This window comes from Moschus berezovskii, chromosome 7 (assembly GCF_049115385.1).
Source record: "Moschus berezovskii isolate FMDL1 chromosome 7, NW_MosBer_1.0, whole genome shotgun sequence".
NCBI lineage: Eukaryota > Metazoa > Chordata > Mammalia > Artiodactyla > Moschidae > Moschus > Moschus berezovskii.
Window position 1 is genome coordinate 31,749,417 of NC_142466.1, and position 21,668 is coordinate 31,771,084.

General features: G+C 43.7%; 1 protein-coding gene across 1 annotated transcript in view; it reads left to right on the top strand.

Annotated features, from left to right (window-relative positions):
- The first annotated feature begins 534 nt into the window (after positions 1 to 534).
- SAXO1 (stabilizer of axonemal microtubules 1) overlaps positions 535 to 21,668 on the top strand; it is a 37,061-nt gene continuing 15,927 nt past the window's right edge. Inside the window, exons 1-2 of the mRNA XM_055427677.2 lie at positions 535 to 707; positions 20,351 to 20,553. Of these exons, the coding sequence (XP_055283652.2) occupies positions 658 to 707; positions 20,351 to 20,553 (253 nt within the window). The 5' untranslated portion in view covers positions 535 to 657. The remainder of the gene's footprint in view (positions 708 to 20,350; positions 20,554 to 21,668) is intronic.

Sequence of the window (21,668 nt, forward strand, 5' to 3'; positions counted from 1 at the left end):
TCTGCTCTGTATGATGCCACCTGTGTGTGAGGGTGATATTCTCAATTGACGCAGGAACCAGTGAGGAAAGATAGTAACCTGGCCCTTGAGCATAGCCTTGGAACCCCCTGTTAGGTCAGATATTAAGCCCTTAATTGCTGGGCAACTGGGAGGTGCAGGGGGGTCTTGGGAGGGACTGGGTTGGCACTCAGATGCCTCGGGGGCCACAACCATTTCACTACAGTATGGGAGTGTTTTAGTATTTAAATGAGAAGTGTGACACATTGTGAGGGCTGGTCATCAGCTATGCTTTTGTAACTTTATGATCCAAGGAATTTTGACAATTAACCGATTGCAGGTACAGATCATTTAAAAAATTCTGGCCACTCCGTATAGTTCAGTAGAGAAAAAGAAGGGTTAAACTCCTGCTTTCAATGTTGGCTGTCATGATTCTATACTCTGGGTCACATTTTAAGTAGGTAACAGACTGAATGTATTCTTCGCAAGAAGGTAACCAACCTCATGTTCCATTTTTCTTTTTTAACTAGGCGGCATCATTGTCCACACCTCCCTACCAAGATTTATGATAAAACAGAGAAACCATGTCTTCTCTCCGAATATACTGAGAACTACCCTGTCTATCACTCTTACCTGCCCAGAGAGTCCTTCAAGCCCAAGATGGATTACCAGAGAGCATGCACGCCGATGGAAGGCCTGACCACGTCGAGGTGAGGGCATGGTGTGAATGTATGCGTGCACAGCTGCTGGAGTAACGTACATTAACCTAATGTTCAATATTGCATTAACGGTGCTATCAATACATGCTACTAATGCCTTAATGTTAATTTACTCAGAGAATCTCTGAAAGAAAATCCTGCATTTATTAGCCAGTTTAGTTTTCCCCAGCCCTCTTTTAGCGAGAAAGGATTCTTGCTTGGGGCTGGGGCAGGGTTGGGGCCATGGGGCAGGAATTGCAAATTGATCTACATGGAAAGGCTTAAAGGACTAAAGGGAAATAATAACTTGAAAGGGGTGAGGGCTGCTACAGAAAAAGGAGTTTTGAGCTTTTGCACATAAGCTCCAGGTCAGCTTGGGTGGTGGTAGTGAAGTTGGTAGTGGTGAAAGAGAACTTGAGCGTTTTTGAAGTTATGCTATAGATTTTGAATCGAGGTCCCCTTGAACATACATCAAGAATATAAACAAAGAATATTTCCTTTTAAATTACTCTTGACTTAGAAACTCTGATTCTTGAGGTCCAGCTGTGTACAGAGACTGAGCCCTGTGTCTCAATGCATCAGGGCTGCAGGGTTATCTGTATTGAGGGGGTGGGGACACATGGTCAATCTCAGGATTGTTCTACACGTTGCGTTACAAGGCTCTCACAGAATCGGGCTGTTGACAACTCAGTGAGTGACCTCTGACCTGTGACTGATGATCCAGAGGAGTACCAACCCCTTGGAGTTACTTGGGCGGTGTTTCAGGTTGTATAGCTTAGACCCCAGATACGACCTGAGAGCTGGATGCCTTCTCTGCCTCTGATGATCCTCATCCCTAAGGGGCAGCATTGGTGTGCAGTGGAGATGAAATAGTCCTAGCACGATGCCCACACATTATAGGTTTTCAAGATCTGGTAAATTTTCTTCCTATTGCATGCCGCCCCCACCTTTGCCTTGCAGTTTTGTGCTTTTCGGATAAAGGTCCCAGATGGCCCAGACTAAGCAGTACACCATTCCTTCTGCCTCCGGGTTTCCTCCAGGTAGGCCTGGAAACATCCTCTGTTGAGAGCATGGGTTGGAGGCATGTACTAAATGCTGCTTATCTTGTATATCCAAAGGAAGAAGTCCATGTCTGGGTGATGGGCTAGAAAAGACCCACAAGGCAAGGTCAAAGCCAAGTGATCCCTGGACTTGGTGGGAACTAGTAGACAGAGGCAGTCTGAGAATGGGAGGGAGTCAAGGGTCCTTTCTGATTCTTGAATCAGGCCACCTTTATGCTGAACAGTCATATTAAATGATTTGATTTAAGCACAGGGTTTCTGTGTCCTCATTCATGACAAAAAATGTAACCCATGCAACCTGCTTTTCAACCTATGACTTACTAAACAACATAAACCTTAAGGTTTGGGCTTCCTTTGTTTCTCAGAAAACAGCATCCTTTGTTTCTCAGAATCTAAAGACCTCAACAAGAGAGAGAAGTGGATCATTCTCAAATGTTGCTTTTTGTTTGAAAAATCTATGGTCAATACTCATGAAAAGAACTAGGCTTGTGTATAACAGACATGTAGTTGGCAGGAGAGGATAAGAGCAGTATGGAGAAATGGCTTGTGAATATCACATTTGGTTTTAAGATACTAGTCTTCACTTCTCTTTATATCCAAGTATAAAGAGTGCCTCATGGAATGTAGAGTGCAGAGTGGCTTCAGATATTGTCCTGGAAATATTTGAATCCTTGGAGGGCTGGATGTTGAAGGATGCTTTTTGTTTGTTACCCACAAGCTCAGGAGAATGAGGACAAACCTTTTCTCTGGAGCAGTAGTCCTGCCCCATCCCTGAGCTATGAACCCCCAGTGGAGCCCCACATTCCCTCTCTCCTCCCCATCATGCCCCCTCCCCCATATGCTCTCCTTCTTTGCAAAATAAAAACTAGCCCTTTGACCTGTTCTAAATTATCCTTGCCTTGTGTCACTTATAACAATAAACATATCGCCCAGAAATCCTCTCTGTCCCTGCCAAGGCCAGAATAATAAAATCATTCATGTTAAGATGTGGCCAAAGCAGAGGAATGCAGATAGTAAAAGAATTTCCAAAACAACTTATTAATGATCATAAGGACCTTAAAAACAAGAAGTGGCAGGATCATGGTTACCCATGGGAAGGAAAAAGGACAGAAATACCTCTCTCCTCTCCTTTATTTTCTTCCCCAGAAAGAGGACTAAGGGGGAGATGAGCAGAAGGCATCTCTTCTCTCCTCCATCCCTCAGTTTCATCATTTCTCAGTCCCATGCCTGCCCTGCTGGGCACATTTTTGTAAAATGAAAGAAACAAAACAACCATGCCACTATCAGGATACCTTTTTTTATTTTGAGCTTTGGTGGGATTTTACTGACATAAATCAACAAAAATCAAGATTTTACTAACCATCTTTTCTGAACCTTGTAAACTCAGCAGAGACTCTGGTCCATGTCTCTGAATACATAAAACCATTCCCATAGGGAAGTGTGGAGATGTTGTCATCTCGGTGCTCCACCAGAGGTTGGTGAGGAAGGGGTTGGTCGGCCTTGGGTCTGCACCGCTCTGTGTCTGCGCAGGTTGTCATCCTCTGCCCTTGGAATCTGGTGGTCAGAATATCTGACCCGCTTTGCTATGTAAAGGTGGACCTGGCTTAGTTTCTGAGGTTGGACGGGGACTGCTTGACATGCCACCTGCTGCATGACAAAGTCACATGTCCCAGACACAAAAAACACCTGGTTTCTAGAATAGTTATCATCCCAGCATGAGGCATGATTGCAGCTGCACACCACTCTTACTGACCGTAAATCTTGGGGATTTACAGCCGGTGCGATGAGTTGAATATTAATTTGTGCTTTTCAGCCCTTCTTGATATTGAGTGGTTTCTTGCAGCCCTTTGGTAATTCTCTCACAGAGGATCTGCCTTTAGTTTGGATAGACCTGAGATCAATTTATGAACAAAAGCTTTGTACTTCAAGCCTTGTTTCCTCTTAGGCATGTCACCATGTTAGACACTTGGGCCCCATTTTTGGACATTGTTTTGTTAGCTAAGGGAGATCCCTGAAGATGAACAAAGTGAATAGCCTCAGAAGAAAGAGGTGGGTCTTCAAGATGGTGTTAGACCTTTATTCTAAAGGGAGTGGGGCTGTGGGTAGGGGGAGATAGAGGTGCAAGGGGTTGGGTGAAACTGGGTTCACATGATGAATTTGGCTGCGGGGAAAAGGGTAGGAAGTGGCACGAATTCCTCTGTTTACTGACAAGACGCCTTAGTAAGTGGAAGAGTGAAGAGAAGGAGCTCAAAGGGAAAGATCTTATGTTTACCTATTTTTGATAGCACTGGGCCTTTGTTGCTGTGTGCGGGCTTTCCCTAGTTGCAGAGCCCGCAACTTGTGGGCTTCTCATTGTGGTGATTCTCTTGCTGGGGAGCACAGGCTCTGGGCACACAGGTTCAGTGGTTGTGGCGCCTGGGCCTGGTTCTTCCGCGGCATGTGGAATCTTCCTGGACCAGGGATCTAACCCATGTCCCCTGCACTAGCAGGTAGATTCTTATCCACAGTGCCACCAGGTAAGTCCGGGGAAGGGCTTTTGGAATCTGTTCCAAAAAGCCAGGAGAGAAGCAATAAAGTTGGTAGTAGGCTTGTGTCTTTTCCTACCTATTGAATATTACACACTTGCTGTTCAAATATGTATTTCTTTACTCAGAGTTATCCCAGTGGGGATACACTTTCTCATCTCTATATACAAAAGATAAACCCATTTGAATGCAAAGTTCTAAAGAATAACAAGAAGAGATAAGAAAGCCTTCCTAGTGATCAGTGCAAAGAAATAGAAGAAAACAATAGAATGGGAAAGACTAGAGATCTCTTCAAGAAAATTAGAGATACCAAGGGAACATTTCATGAAAGATGGGCACAATAAATGGCAGAAATGGTTTGGACCTAACAGAAGCAGAAGATATTAAGAAGAAGTGGCAAGAATACACAGAAGAACTATGCAAAAAAGATCTTTATGACCCAGATAACCATGATAGTGTCATCACTCACCTAGAGCCAGACACCTGGAATGTGAAGTCAAATGGGCCTTAGAAAGCATCACTGCAAACAAAGCTAGTGGAGGTGATGGAATTCCAGTTGAGCTATTTCAAATCCTGAAAGATGATGCTGTGAAAGTGCTGCCCTCAATATGCCAGCAAATTTGGAAAACTCAGCAGTGGCCACAGGACTGGAAAAGGTCAGTTTTCATTCCAGTCCCAAAGAAGGGCAATGCCAAATAATGTTCAAACTGCTGCACAATAGTAGTAGAACTCATCTCACAAGCTAGTAAAGTCATGCTCAAAATCCTCCAAGCCAGGCTTCAACAGTATGTGAACCGTGAACTTCCAGATGTTCAAGCAGGATTTAGAAAAGGCAGAGGAACCAGAGGTCAAATTGCCAACATCTGTTGGATTATAGAAAAAGCAAGAGAATTCCAGAAAAATATCTACTTCTGCTTTATTGACTACACCAAAGCCTTTGACTGTGTGGATCACCACAAACTGTGGAAAATTCTGAAGGAGATGGGAATACCAGACCACCTGACCTGCATCCTGAGAAATATATAGTCAGGTTAAGAAGCAACAGTTAGAACTGGACATGAAACAACAGACTGGTTCAAAATTGAAAAAGGAGTATGTCAGGGCTGTATACTGTCACCCTGCTTATTTAACTTATATGCAGAGTACATCATGCGAAATGCCAGGATGGATGAAGCACAAGTTGGAATAAAAAGATTACCGGGAGAAATATCAATAACCTCAGATATACAGATGACACCACCCTTATGGCAGAAAGTGAAGAGGAGCTGAAGAGACTCTTGATGAAAGTGAAAGAGGAGAGTGAAAAAGCTGGCTTAAAACTCAACATTCAAAAAATGAAGATCATGGCATCTGGTCCCATCACTGCATGGCAAATAGATGGGGAAACAGTGGAAACAGTGGCAGACTATTTTTGGTGGCTCCAAAATCACTGCAGATGGTGACTGCAGCCATGAAATTAAAAGATGCTTACTCCTTGTAAGACAAGCTATGACCCTCCTAGTCAGCATATTAAAAAGCAGAGACATTACCTTATCGTCAAAGGTCCGTCTAGTCAAAGCTATGGTTTTTCCAGTAGTCATGTATGAATGTGACTATAAATAAGACTAAGCACTGAAGAATGGATGGTTTTGAACTGGTGTTGGAGAAGACTCTTGAGAGTCCCTTGGACTGCAATCCAGCCAGTCAGTCCTAAAGGAAATCAGTCCTGAATATTCATTGGAAGGACTGACGCTGAAGCTGAAACTCCAATACTTTGGCCACCTGATGTGAAGAACTGACTCATTGGAAAAGACCTGATGCTGGGGAAGATTGAGGGCAGGAGGGAGAAGAGGATGACAAAGGATGAGATAGTCAGATGGTATCACCGACTCAATGGACATGAGTTTGAGCAAGCTCCAGCAGTTGGTGATGGACAGGGAAGCCTGGCATGCTGCAGTCCATGGGGTTGCAGAGAGTCAGACACAACTGAGTGACTGAACTGAACTGATAGCCTGGATCTAAGGATTAGTGAAGACATGCTGTAATAGGTCTCGGTGCTAGATGTGTGTGGGTAGTTTAAGAGCCTTTGTGGGAAGTGAAAGTGAAAGTCACTCAGTCATGTCTGAATCTTTGCGACTCCATGGACTATACAGTCCATGGAATTCTCCAGGCCAGAATACTGGAGTGGGTAGCCTTTCCTTTCTCCAGGGGATCTTCCCAACCCGGAGATCAAACTCAGGTCTCCCACATTGCTGGCAGATTCTTTACTAGCTGAGCCACAAGGGAAGCCCAAAAACACTGAAGTGGGTAGCCTATCCCTTCTCCAGGGGATCTTCCCAACCTGGGTTTCAAACCGGGGTCTCCTGTATTGCAGGCGGATTCTTTACCAGCTGAGATATCAGGGTGTCTTTGATTAAATTTGGGGACATTTGGCCTTTCTTTATTTTTTCTGTCCCTGACGCTTAGTTCCAAAGAAGAGCAAGGAGAGATAAGAAAGACTTCCTCAGTGATCAATGCAAAGAAATAGAGAAAAACAACAGAATAGGAAAAACAAGAGACCTCTTCAAGAAAATTAGGGATTCCAAGGGAACATTTCATGCAAAGATGGGCTCGATAAAGGACAGAAGTGGTATGGACCTAACAGAAGCAGAAGATATTAAGAAGAGGTGGCAGGAATATACAGAAGAACTGTACAAAAAAGATCATCATGACCAAGATAGTCACGATAACATGATCACTGACCTAGAGCCAGACCTCTTGGAATGTGAAGTCAAGTGGGCCTTAGAAAGCATCACTACAAACAAAGCTAGCGGAGGTGATGGAATTCCAGTTGAGCTATTTCAAGTCTTGAAAGATGATGCTGTGAAAGTGCTGCACTCAATATGCCAGCAGATTTGGAAAACTCAGCAGTGGCCACAGGACTGGAAGAGGTCAGTCTTCATTCCAATCCCAAAGAAAGGCAATGCCAAAGAATGCTCAAACTACCGCACAATTGCACTCATCTCACACGCTAGTAAAGTCATGCTCAAAATTCTCCAAGCCAGGCTTCAGCAGTATGTAAACCGTGAACTCCCAGATGTTCAAGCAGGTTTTAGAAAAGGCAGAGGCACCAGAGATCAAATTGCCAACATCCGCTGGATCATGGAGAAAGCAAGAGAGTTCCAGAAAAACATCTATTTCTGCTTCATTGACTATGCCAAAGCCTTTGACTGTGTGGATCACAATAAACTGTGGAACATTCTGAAAGAGATGGGAATCCCAGACCACCTGACCTGCCTCTTGAGAAACCTGTATGCAGGTCAGGAAGCAACAGTTAGAACTGGACATGGAACAACAGACTGGTTCCAAATAGGAAAAGGAGTACGTCAAGGTTGTATATTGTCACCTTGCTTGTTTAACTTATATGCAGAGTACATCATGAGGAACGCTGGGCTGGAAGAAGCACAAGCTGGAATCAAGATTGCTGGGAGAAATATCAATAACCTCAGATATGCAGATGACACTACCCTTATGGCAGAAAGTGAAGAGGAACTCAAAAGCCTCTTGATGAAAGTGAAAGAGGAGAGTGAAAAGGTTGGCTTGAAGCTCAACATTCAGAAAACAAAGATCATGGCATCTGGTCCCATCACTTCATGGGAAATAGATGGAAAAACAGTGGAAACTGTCAGACTTTACTTTTTGGGGCTCCAAAATCACTGCAGATGCTGATTGCAGCCATGAAATTAAAAGACGCTTGCTCCTTGGAAGGAAAGTTATGACCAACCTTGATACTATATTAAAAAGCAGAGACATTACTTTGCCAACCAAGGTCCGTTTAGTCAAGGCAATGGTTTTTCCCGTGGTCATGTATGGATGTGAGAGTTGGACTGTGAAGAAGGCTGATCGCCGAAGAATCGATGCTTTTGAACTGTGGTGTTGGAGAAGACTCTTGAGAGTCCCTTATATTGCAATTGATCCAACCAGTCCATTCTAAAGGAGATCAATCCTGGGTGTTCATTGGAAGGACTGATGCTAAAGCTGAAACTGCAATACTTTGGCCACCTCATGCGACGAGTTGACTCACTGGAAAAGTGTCTGATGCTGGGAAAGGTTGGGGGCGGGAGGAGAAGGGGACGACGGAGAATGAGATGGCTGGATGGCATCACCGACTCGATGGACATGAGTTTGAGTGTACTCCGGGAGTTGGTGATGGACAGGGAGGCCTGGCGTGCTGTGATTCATGGGGTCGCGGAGAGTCGGACACGACTGAGCGACTGAACTGAACTGAGGCTTTATTCATTTCTTTCGCCCAGTCTTTTTTCCTCTCTCTCCTTCAGATTGGACAGCTTATAGTCATCTGTTTTCAGGTTTGCTAAGTCTGTCTTTCTTCCTCTGTCTCCATTCTGCTGTTACCCATCCAGTGAGTGTTTCGTTTTAGATATTACGGTTTTTAGTTTTAGACTTTACATGTAGTTATTTTTATATATAGTTTCTATTGTTCTTCTGTGATTTCCTTTTTTTTTTTATTTATTGTGACCTTGTTTTCCATTTTGCAAGTAAGCATAGCTAAAATAGCAACTTTGTAATCTTTCTCTGCTAATTGCAGAATCTAGGACTGCTCTGGGCTCCTTTTTTCCCCCTTGATAATAGGTCACATTTTCTTTGTGTATGTCAAGAAATTTGATCCTGTGCATTGTTAATGTTATATTGTGGAAGCTCTAGATTTGATTACATTGCTCTGAAGAATGTGGTTTTAAAGCAGACAGTAGGTGGCTCAGCAGTAAAGAATTTGTCTGCAATGCAGGAGACCACCTGTAATTCAGGAGAGTTAGGTTTGATCCTTGGGTTGAGAAGATCCCCTGGAGGAAGAAATGGCAACCCACTCCAGTATTCTTGCCTGGAGAATTCCATGGACAGAGGAGCCTGGCAGGCTACAGTCCATGGAGTTTCAAGAGTCAGATACAGCTTAGTGACTAAATCACCACCACCACAAGTTGATTGGACTAAAAATGCAAACTTGGTGTTTTGTGTGGCAATTCTAACCTCAGTTCACTTATCTTTAGCACAATTGCTTGACGTCTGTCCCACGCAGGCAATGTCAGCCAGAGAAAAGGGCCCAGTTTACAAACAGGATTTAAGCCTTACTGTCTCTGGTCTCCCCCTTTCAGGATTCCTTTCTCACTTCCCAGCATTTGTGGTTGCTTCAAACTTAGCCTTCTGGTTCTTCATTCAAGAAGATGAAAAGTTTTCTATTCACATTTTAGCAGCCCTACCTGGCACAGACTGGAACCTGCCTTCAGACTGGAAATGTTGAAAAAAATGGAAAGTTAATGCATAGGCTCATCCAGTACCATTCCCTTCTTCCACCTGTTGCTTCTGCTCTAGAATCTAACTGTTTTGGTTGCCCTTTAGTGCTCACAGGTTTTTTATTTTTTATATTTTGTCCAGAGTTTATGTGAGGCAATGACAGATGTTATCCTCAGCTTTGGTTGTGTTTGAGATGAGAGAGTAGAGTAGATAGGTACAGTCATATCTGTGGGTTCCACATCTGTGCATTAAAAATATTTTTAAAAATTCCAGAAAGTTCCCTAAAGCTAAATTTGAATTTTCCGTGCACTAGAAACTATTTACATGATGTTGGGTATTATAACAATCTAAAGATCATACAAAGTATACAAGAAGATGTGCATAGATTGTATGCAAATACTACACTCTTTTATACAAGGAACTTGAGTATCCACAGATTTTGGTATCTATGGGCTGGTGGGGGGGTGGGGAGTCCTGGAACCAATCCTCCACAAATAATGGATACCAAGGAATCTCTGTACTAGAGGCATATTCTTGGAATCCGGTCTGTCATAGCAAAGATAACGTGGGCTTCATGTGTCTTTACCAGGTTAAGGGCATGAATCAAGCCCTGTGCATCAGCCTCGGGATCTTTCTCAGTGTGCTGGAATGGCCTACCCAATCTGCCTGTGGAGACATTATGTTTTCCTTAGAGAGTTCCTGCACACCAGGAGTTTCAGAATTACATGTGGAAATAATGAAATCAAATTACTTGACAAAGAACAAAGAAGAGATTAAGAGGTCAAATGATGATGAGAGGTACCAAAGGAGTCCAGGGGGAGAGTACTACAGCACTGGAGGAGAGAATGGATACCATGGAGATGCTGCATAAGAATAAGTTCAGGTCAGTCACTCAGTCGTGTCCGACTCTTTGCGACCCCATGGACTGCAGCACTCCAGGCTTCCCTGTCTGTCACCAACTCCCGGAGCTTGCTTAAACTCATGTCCATTGAGTTGGTGATGCCATCCAACCATCTCATCCTCTGTCATCCTCTTCTCCTCCTGCCTTCAGTCTTTCCCAGCATCAGGGTCTTTTCTAATGAGTCAGTTCTTTGCATCAGGTAGCCAAAGTATCAGGTGGCATAAGGATAAAGGCCTGGGGAAATAAGGTGGGGCTTTGAAGGCCTTGGCTCAAGCAAGGAGTGAGTAGGATGAGATTTGGTGGGTGGAGCATGAGTAGGGGGTGAGGAAGGCAAGCCTGTATTTGTAGACAGCCCCTTCTCTAGAGGCTTAAACTAAAGAAAACTGGATAAAACGCTAGACCAGCCAGGTATGATTTAAATCCCACATGAATTCATAATAGAGGTAACAAATAGATTCAAGAGACTAGATCTAGATAACAGTATGCCTGAAGAACTATGGACAGAGGTCCATAATATTGTACAGGAGGTGGTGAACAAAACTATCCCAAAGGAAAGGTAAAGCAAGAAGGCAAAGTGGTTATCTGAGGAGGCTTTACAAATAGCAGAAGAAGGAAGAGAAGTGAAAAGCAAGGGAGAGAGGGAAAGGTGCACCCAATTAAATGGAGAGTTTCAAAGAATAGCTAGAAGAGACAGGAAGGCCTTCTTCAATGAACAGTATTTAACAGAAGAAAGCAACAAAAGGGGAAAGACTAGAGATCTCTTCAGGAGAATTGGAAACATCAAGGGAGCATTCAGCCCAAAGATGGGCACAATAAAGGGTAAAAGTGGTAGAGACCTAGTAGATGCTGAAGAGATCAAGAAGAGATGGAAAGAAAACATGGAAGAACTATATAGAAAAGATCTTAATGAGCCGGATTACTATAATGATGTGGTTAGTCACCCAGAGCCAGAGATACTGGAGTATGAAGTCAAGTGGGCCTTAAGAAGCACTGCTGTCAATAAAGCTAGTGGATGCAATGAAATTCCAGCAGAACTATTCAAATCCCTAAAGGTGGATGCCATCAAGGTTTTCCATCCATTATGTCAGCAAATCTGGAAGACCAGGAGTGGCCACAGGACTGGAAAAGGTCAATCCTCATTCCACTTCCCGAGAAGGGTAGTACCAAAGAATGTGCTAACCATTGGACAGTTGCACTCATCTCCCAGGCTAGTAAGGTCATGCTTAAAATCTTGCATGCTAGGCTTCAGCAGGGCTTCCCTGGTGGCTCAGAGGTTAAAGCATCTGGCCCCAGTGCGGGAGACCCGGGTTCGATCCCTGGGTCGGGAAGATCCCCTGGAGAAGGAAACGGTAACCCTCTCCAGTATTCTTGCCTGGAGAATCCCATGGACGGAGAAGCCTGGTAGGCTACAGTCCACGGGGTCGCATAGAGTCGGACACGACTGAGCGATGGAACAGAACAGAACAGAGGCTTCAGCATGATGTGAACCAAGAGCTTCTAGATGTCCAAGATGGGTTTAGAAAAGGAAGAGGAACTAGAGATCAAATTGCCAGCATTTTCTGGATTACAAAAAAAGCAAGGAAATTTCAGAAAAACATCTATCTCAGTTTCATCGACTACACTAAAGCCTTTGACTGTGTGGATCATGGCAAACTGTGGAAAGCTCTTAAAGAGATGGGAATTCCAGACCATCTTACCTGTCTCCTGAGAAACCTGTATGTGGGTCAAGAAGCAACAGTTAGAACTTGTGTAACAATTGATTGGTTCAAGATCAAGAAAGGAGTATGAAAGGGCTGTCTGCTCTTACCCTGTTTGTTTAACCTATATGCTGAGCACATTATGATAAATGCCAGGCAGGATGAGTTACAAGCTGGAATCAAGATAGGCAGGAGAAACATCAACAACCTCAGATATGTGGATGATACCACTGTAATGGCAGAAAGCAAAGAGGAACTGAAGAGCCTCTTGATGAGGGTGAAGGAGGGAATGAAAGAGCCAACTTAAGACTAAGAATTAAAAAAACTAAGATCATAGCATCCGACCCCAATCCTGGATGGCAAATTGTAGGGGAAAAGGTAGAAGTAGTGACTGATTTCCTCTTCTTGGGCTCCAAAATCCCTGCAGATGGTGTCTGTAGCCATGAAATCAGAAGACGATTGCTTCTTGGCAGAAAAGTGATGACAAACCTAGACAGTGTGTTGAAAAGCAGAGACATTACGCTGCTGACAAAGATCCGTATAGTCAAGGCTGTGGTCTTCCCAGTAGTCACACACAATTGTGAGAGCTGAACTGTAAAGAAGGCAGAATGCCAACAAATTGATGTTTTTGAACTGTGGTGCTGGAGAAGACTCTTGAAAGTCCCTTAGACAGCTAGGAGATCAAACCAGTCAGTCTTAAGGGAGATCAACCCTGAATATTCACTGGAAGGACTGATGCTGAAGCTCCAGTGTTTTGGTCATCTAATGCGAACAGACGACTCATTAGAAAAGTCCCTGATGCTGGGAAAGATTGAGGGCAGAAGGAGAAGAGGGCATCAGAGGATGAGATGGCTGGATGGTATCACTGATGCAATGAACTAACTTGGTCTAACTCCAGGAGATGGTGAGGGACAGGGAGGCCTGGCTGCCTCCCTGGGGCCGCAAAGAGTTGGACAAGACTGGGCGACTGAACAACATTTCTCTAGAGGGGTCTTCCCTAGTGACTCAGCAATAAAGAATCTGTCTGCTAATGCAGGAAACATGGATTCGATCCCTGATTGGAGAAAACCTCACATGCCTTGGAACATAACCTGCAGTTATGTTGTGGTTAGTCATAGGTTTCAGTAAATGTTCTGAGCATAAAAGCATAATGAGGAAAGATATAAATTCTAATTCAATTCACTCTAAAGCCACAGTAAATATTTTTGGGTGGAGGATAAATGAATTAAACTTTAAGCTTCTTTCCTCTCTTCAGAGGTAGATCACTGCTCCCCTCCCCAAGATCATTTGTCTCGGTTATAACTAATCCGTAAATTAAATCCATAGATGTTCTTTCATAAACTGACTTGAATTTTGCATTTGGGTTGATAAAGATTGGACAGGATTTAGCAACTAACCAACAATGATAACTTTCTAGAGGAGAGACACAGAATGGACTTCAGTGAGGGTTGTTGTTTATTGTTTTTCTTTGAAAATGGGGAAGACTGAAGCATGTTTATTTATTTTTTTATTTTATTGGAGGCAAATTACCTTACATTAATATATTGGTTGGTTTTGCCATACATTGACACGAATCCGCCCTGGGTGTACATGTGTTCCCTTTCTTGAACCCCCCTCCCTCCTCCCTCTTCCCCATATCCTCCCTCTGGGTCATCCCCGTGCACCAGCCCCAAGCATCCTGTATCATGCGTCGAACCTGGACTGGTGATTCATTTCACATATGATAATATACATGCTTCAGTGCCATTCTCCCAAATCATCCCACCTTCACCCTTTCCCACAGAGTCCCAAAGACTGTTCTATACACCTGTGTCTCTTTTGCAGTCTCGTATACAGGGTTAAGGTTACCATCTTTCTAAATTCCATATACATGCGTTAGTATACTGTATTGATGTTTTTCTTTCTGGCTTATTTCACTCTGTACAATAGGCTCCAATTTCATCCACCTCATTAGGACTGATTCAAATGCATTCTTTTTGATGGCTGAAAAATACTCCATTTGAAGCATGTTTAAATACTGACAGAAAGCAGCCAGTAAGAGGAAAAGGTGAAACCACTGATCCTTGAGAAAGAGGGAGGAGATTTAGGGCGCGGTGAAAGGATTGCCTTTGGGCCAAGAGGAGGAGCATAGTTTTTCCCCCTTGAATTGAAGTATAGTTGATGTATACTATTATATAGGTTATAAGTGTACAATGCAGTGATTCACAACTTTTAAATAATTATATTTATTTGGCTACACTCTGTCTCTGTTGCTGGGCATGGGCTTTTCTCTCGTTGTGGTGAGGGCCTTCTTGTTGCTGTGGCTCCTCTTGCTGCAGAGCACAGGCTCTAGAGTGCGGGCCAGTAGTTGTGGCACACAGGCTTAGTTGCTCCAAGGCATGTGAGATCTTCCAGGACCGGGGACAGAACCTGTGTCCCCTGCATCACAAGGCAGATTCTTGACCACTGGACAACCAGGGAAGCGTGATTCACAACTTTTAAAGGTTAAACTTCATTATGAAAGTGAAAGTGAAGTCGCTCAGTCGTGTCCGACTCTTTGCGACCCCATGGACTGTAGCCTACCAGGCTCCTCCTTCCGTGGGATTCTCCAGGCAAGAGTACTGGAGTGGGTTGCCATTTCCTTCTCCAGGAGATCTTCCCAACCCAGGGATCGAACCCGGGTCTCCCTCATCGCAGGCAGACGCTTTACCATCTGAGCTAGCAGGGATATAGCTATTGTAAAATATTAGCTTTACTGTATTGTACAGTATATCCTTATAGATTTCTGTGCATAATAATTTATGACTCTTAATCCCCTACTTTTTATTTATATTGCCCCTCCCTCTTTCTCGCCACTGGTAACCATTGGTTTGAGTCTGCTTCTTTTTTGTTATGTTCACTAGTTTGTTGTATTTTTAAGATTCTACATGTAAGTGATATCACACAGTATTTCTCTTTTTCTGTTTTAATTCTCTTATAAAAATAGCCTCAAAGTCCGTCCATGTTATTGCAAATGGCAAAACTTTATTCTTTTTTATGTCTGAGTAGTATTCCATTGTGTGTGTGTGTGTGTGTGTGTGTGTGTGTGTATCAGAAAAGGTGTGGTGTACACACACCACACAATTTCTGTTCTTTAGTTAATGAACACTTCGGTTGCTTCCATATCTTGCCAGTTGTTTAAGTAGTGCTGCAATGAACATAGAAGTGCATGTATCATTTTGAATTAGGGTTTTTGTTTCTTCCAGATATATACCCAGGAGTGGAATTGCTGGATCATATGGTAGTTCTGTTTTTAGCTTTTTGAGAAGCCTACATACTGTTTTCCACAGTGGCTGCACCAATTTACATTCCTACCAACTGTATGCGAGCTCGCTTTTGTTTACTTCCTCTCCAACATTAGTTATTTGTGTTCTTTTTGATAACAGTCATTCTGACAGGTCTGATGTGATATCTCGTGGTTTTTGTGTTTTCCTGGTTATTAGCAATGTTGAGCATATTTCTCTGTGCCTGTTGCCCATCTGCATGTCTTCTTTGGAAAAATTTTGACTGTTCAGCCCTTCTGTTTTATAATCAATTTTTTTTTTCATGTTGTATGAGCTGTTTATATATGTTGGATATTAACCGCTTACTGATCATATCATTTGCAAATATTTTCTCCCATGTTGTAGGTTGTCTTTTCGTTTCATTGAACTGTATAAAAGCTTTCAACTTTAATTAGGTCCCATTTGTTTATTTCTGTTTTTACTTCCTTTGCTTTAGGAGAGATTGAAAACAGATTGAAAAAAGCTATTGATATGATTTATGTCAGAGTATTCTGTTTTCTTCTAGGATGTTATGGTTTCTGGTCTTACATTTAGGTCTTTAATCCATTTTGAGTTTCTTTTTGTATGTCTTGTTAGAGAATGTTCTGATTTCATTCTTTTACATGTGTGTGTCCAGTTTTCCCAGTACCACTTACTGAAGAGATTGTCTTTTCTTATCCTGGATTCCTTTGTTGTAGATTAATTGATCGTAAGTGCATGGGTTAATTTCTGGGCAGGAGCTCTTAAAATTATTTCTGCTTATTAATATGATCAACTGTTTAGGCATATTAACAAATTCTGAAGTTTGCACAGCCAAACATTAAAAATAGGGACTTCCTGGCTGTCCAGTGGTTAAGACTCCACTTTTCCAATGTGGGGGCTACAGGTTTGATCCCTGGTTGGGATCCCACATGCCAATTGGGATGGCCAGATTAAAAAAAAAATTCTCTAGCATGCCAAGGTTATACAAATATTAAGCATTTTTTAAAAATTAAAAACAGATCAAACAAAGTATTGTGTAGCCCCTTTATCATAATGAAAATATCCTTTTCCCTCTTCCAGGCTTATGACCCTGGTTAGCTGTTATGTTATAGTTTCTTTCCTTTTGCCAGACTCTTGTCAAATGCCTTCCTTTACCTTTGCCTAATGATGGGAAGTCAAATTGTTTTGGCTTCCCAGCAGGTTCTCTTTAACCTTTACTTAACGTAGAGTTTAACTCAGGACTTTCCATACTAGATAACTTTTATGACTATGCACCTAAAAGAAACTTAACATCTTTGACCATTTTTTTTTTCTTGGTTCAGAGTCAAAATGGGCACGAGCTAGGAAATGTACCCCAGGAAGAGAAGGGAGGATTATAAAAAAAAAACAAAACAACCTACCAAATTTGAGCAATTTCTGGGAAGGATAAAATATTTTTCTTTTACGTGAACTTAAAGGCTGTAAGATTATGAGAGGTTGGGGACCTGCAGTTATGTTGCGGTTAACGATAGATTTCAGTAAATGTTCTGAACATAAAAACATAATGAGGAAACATATAAATTCTGATTCAATTCATTCTTAAGCCATGATAAATAATTTTGGGTGGAGGATAAATGAATTAAACTTTAAACTACTTTCTCCTCTTCAGAGGTAGATCACTGTTCCCCTCCCCAAGATCATTTGTCTTGGTTATGACTGATCAGTAAATTCAATCCATTGATGTTGTTTCATAAACTGTCTTGAATTTTGTGTTGGAGAGGAAGATTCAGTTAACAGTTTCGTTCCTTGAACATGGTAAATGAGGATTTTGCTGCATCACCTTTTGCTATTGAGAAACCAACTTCAGGAAAAGTCCATAAATTGGTGAGGTTAGTTGTAGGCAGTCATCTGTGCTTTTCTGTTTAAAAATTTTTTATTTTTGGTTGTTTTGGGTCTTCATTGCCATGCACAGGCTTTCTCTTGTTGCCGAGCACAGGCTCTGGAAATCAAGGCCTTCAGTTAGTTGTGGCGCATGGGCTTAGTTGCTGAGGCATGTGGAATCTTCCTAGACCAGGGATTGAACCTGTACCTTCTGTGTTTTCAGGTGGATTCTTATCCACTGCACCACCAGGGAAGTCCTGTTTTTTTTCTCTTGTAGCAGCAGGAAATGGGGGCATTAAGCACATTTTAGTTATCATAGAGCCTGGCAGCCCTTGTGGGAAGGTTTTCACAGCATCTCTGAGGGGAAGTTGGTTCCCTCAGTAGAAGTAACAGCAGAATAGAATGTCTCGTGTTCTGTGTGCAGGTTCCAGGGTGTGACGAGCCCATGACAGGAAGGCACCCCTGGCTGCTCTGGGCTTGGGAGGGCTCTGCGGGGCAGTGTGGGCATTCGGCTTTGTTCCTCATCACCTGCCGCCTGGTATCTTCTGACACACGTTCTTGGAAGCGAACAGGGCTGCACTCTTGGGTAGCCATCAGTGATCACAGGTTTGTATGGAGCTGTAAGGTCTGTCTGCCTCCAACCCCACTCCAGTCCTCTGGGGAGTGAGGAGAGCCACTTCCCCTTGGGAGCCCTCCTTGAGAACTCAAACTTTCTGATGAAAGCCACTTTGCAGTTCACTGGTAATCAGCCAGTGTTTTCTGGGCCTTCCCATTTCTCTTGGCAGCCTAGGGGCCTGACTGTCCTAGTTCCCTGCTGCAGCTGGTTTAGCTTTGAACAGACATCAGTGTGAGGTCCGTGCACACTTAGAAGGGTAGGAGCGGGGAGCTGACCCCTGGGTTCTTATTCAGCCCATTCCCTCCATAAACCCTGACTTAACGCTGTCAGCTTTCAGCTGCCTCAGGTCTTTCGGCTTCCTCTTGCTATTTGCCAACATGGGGTCCCTGGGGACAGAGCCCAGGCTGCAGGCCCGGTCACTGCTGCTGAGATGTATTTTTAAACCTACCCAGAGGGTGTTACAGGGAGTTCAACTGAAGCATCTCCTGTTTCCCCCTTGGAGCCCTAGGGAGACTAATTCTCCGGCTTCCTAACTCCTTCCTCCCCTCCCACCAAGCGCTTTCAGTCCCTGGTTTGGGTTTATTGACAACCATATGTATAATTCATGCAAGACAGGTTACAGTGGAGCGTGTTGCCTCTGCTAGTCAAGCATGGCTCAGTAACACTGCTCCAGATTTCGGCGGGGAAGTAGGTTTTTACTGGTGTTTGGGCCCAACGTCTTCCTGTCTGGAAGCTTTTCCCTTCCCTTGCTGAGGTCGTTTTGGAAGTGCCATTAGGGAAAAGCCACCTTCCCCCTGTCCGATTGGATAAATGAGTTTCAGGCAAGAACAGCCTGTTGTGTGAAGCAGAAGTTCTTGGGGGAAGGGGGGAATGTATGCTGAAGAGTTTGCTGTGGGCAGCTGGTAGGCAGTGGGCGCCCAGGCTGAGCCAGGGTACTTCGTGCTGCTCTTGGTGCTGCAGTGTCTTGGGCTTTGTAGAACTGTGGGGTGCTTTGGGAAGAGAGTGTATAGTAAAGAGTGTCATGCTTTTTCTCTTTTTTTTAAGTTGGGAGTATAAATTGCTTTACAATGTTGTATTTAGTTTCTACTGTACAACAAAGTGAATCAACTATATGTATACATTAGCCTTCTTCTTGAGCTTCTGTTCCCACCCTGCCCCCACATCCCACCCCTCTACATCATCACAGAGCATCGGGCTGAGCTCATTGCTGTTTACACACCCAGCTTCTCACTAGCTCTCTGTTTTACACATGGGCTCCCCTGGTGGCTCAGAAGATAAAGAATCTGCCTGCAATGTAGGAGACCCAGGTTCAATCCCTGGGTTGGGAAGATCCCTTGGAGAAGGGAATGCAACCCACTTCAGTATTCTTGCCTGGGAAATTCCATGGACAGAGGAGCCTGGCGGGCTACAGTTCACAGGGTTGGAAAGAGTCGAACATGACTGAGAGACACACACACAGACACACACACACACACACACACACACACTCTATAGGTCAGTGCTACTCTCCCAGTTTGTGTCCCCTCCCCTTCCCTCTCTGCCCTGTGTGCGCATGTCTGTTTTCTAAGTGGGCGACTTTATTCCTGCCCTTCAAATGGGTTATCTGTACCATTTTTCTAGATTCCATGTATATGCATTTGTATACGATACTTGTTTTTCATAGACTGTCTTGGCTTTTCTATTCCATTGTTTCCATATATCCTGAAATAATGGGAGTGCTGTTGCCCGAGAGCTGAGAAGTGAAAGGTTCATTGTCTGAGTTTATTGGCCTTTTCTTCTGGGTTTTCTATGAGGTTAAGTGGAGGAAGAAGATAAATATTAGCATGAGCTATTGGGAGCACAGAGAAGGAGGTGGTGGGACCTGAAAAACGGAAGTCAGCTCCACAGTGAACAGGTTGGGGGAGGCAGGTAGAGACAGCAGGCAGAGGAGAGGCCTTCTCAGTGGTCCTGGGTGGCTGCAGTGGGATGGGGGTGGGGAATGAAGGGGAAGGGGAGGGGGAGGTGCGGCCAGGGAGGAAGGCCGAGGCAGGCCCAGGAAGGTTTCCATCCCGTGCTAGAAAGTTGGGCTTTATCTGGAAGAGTTTTAAGCCAGGGAGGAAAAGGGTAAGAGTTTGGGTTTAGACAGTTGATTTTGGCTCTCTAGGATAGAAGAGTGGCAGGTGGTGGGAATAATGCAGGAAGCATGAGAAATGGTCAGGGTCTGAACTCAGGAGGAAGGAGGAGCTGATGAGCTGCAGGGTGGAGGTAGGGAGCACGCACTTGGTGAGTGACTGGCCCTTGACGGTGTATAACTTGAGTGAGAAGTGAATGGCAATGTCTTTGTCAAAAGTGGGAGACAGGAGGCAGAGCAGTGAAGGCAGAGAGGAGGATGGCTTCTCAGCAAGCACCTATAGAGATGGGTTGAATGGAAACTATGAGCCTTATTCTGAGGCAAGGGCTCCCAAGGCGTGTGCTTTTTTCCCTACAGGAGAGACTTTGGGCCTCACAAAGTGTTACCAGTGAAGCTCCACCAGCCCAACCCGTTCGTCCCAAGTGAAGAGAACATGGATCTGCAGACCACGTATAAACAAGATTACAACCCTTACCCTCTCTGTCGAGTGGATCCCATGAAACCTCGGGACAGTAAATACCCTTGTGGGGACAAGATGGAGAGTCTGCCTACTTACAAAGGTGGGAGAGGGCTGGAGGGGCAGGGTTGGGGGAGGATGGGCTGAGCCTAGGTGCTGCCTGGGAAATGGGGTTTATGCACACATACCCTCAGTGCACAGGCTGGGCAGTCTTTTCTGTGGCCAGATCTGGCCTTCAGCCTGTTTCTGTGCAGCTGGAGAGGTAAGGATGGTTTTTAAATTTTTGAATGATTAAAAGAAAATGAGAAAGACTATTACTTTAGGGCATGTGAATATTAAATGAAATTCAGAGTTCAGTGTCATAAGTATGTTTTGTTGGAACACGGCCACTCCCATTGGGTTTCTATATTATCTATGGCTAAGTTTGTGCTTTGGCAGCAAAGTTGAATAGCTGTGGCAGAAATCATATGGCATGCAAGGCCTAAGACATTTAATATCTGGCCTCCTACAGAAAATATTTGCCAGTGCCTGCCTCAGCTTGCCATTCCCATCCTGTATTGGGCAAGCAGTTTAAGTTTAAGCCAAGTTGGGTTTCACCACTGATTGATTCATTCACTTGTTAAAAAATTATGGAAATGTAACATACAGAAAAAAATGTGCAAATATATAATAATAGAGACTAGTGAATTTTTAAAATTGTATTGTTTTTTAATGGGCTGAGTACCTCCCCCTGAATAACTATTTTGCTATATACATCAATCTTTTTAATCTTTAAAAATTTTTTAAATTTATATTGGAGTGCAGTTGATTAAGGAGAAGGCAATGGCAAGCCACTCCAGTACTCTTGCCTAGAAAATCCCATGGATGGTTGAGCCTGGTGGGCTGCAGTCCGTGGGGTCGCTAAGAGTCGGACACGACTGAGCGACTTCACTTTCACTTTTCACTTTCACACACTGGAGAAGGAAATGGCAACCCACTCCAGTGTTCTTGCCTGGAGAATCCCAGGGACGGGGGAGCCTGGTGGGCTTCCGTCTATGGGGTCACACAGAGTCGGACACGACTGAAGTGACTTAGCAGCAGCAGCAGCAGCAGTTGATTAACAATGCTATGTTAGTTTCAGGTATAAGAAAAGTGATTCAGTTAGATGTATACTTATGTCTATTCTTTTTCAATTTTTTTTTCCCATTTAGGTATTATAAAATATTGAGTAGAGTTCCA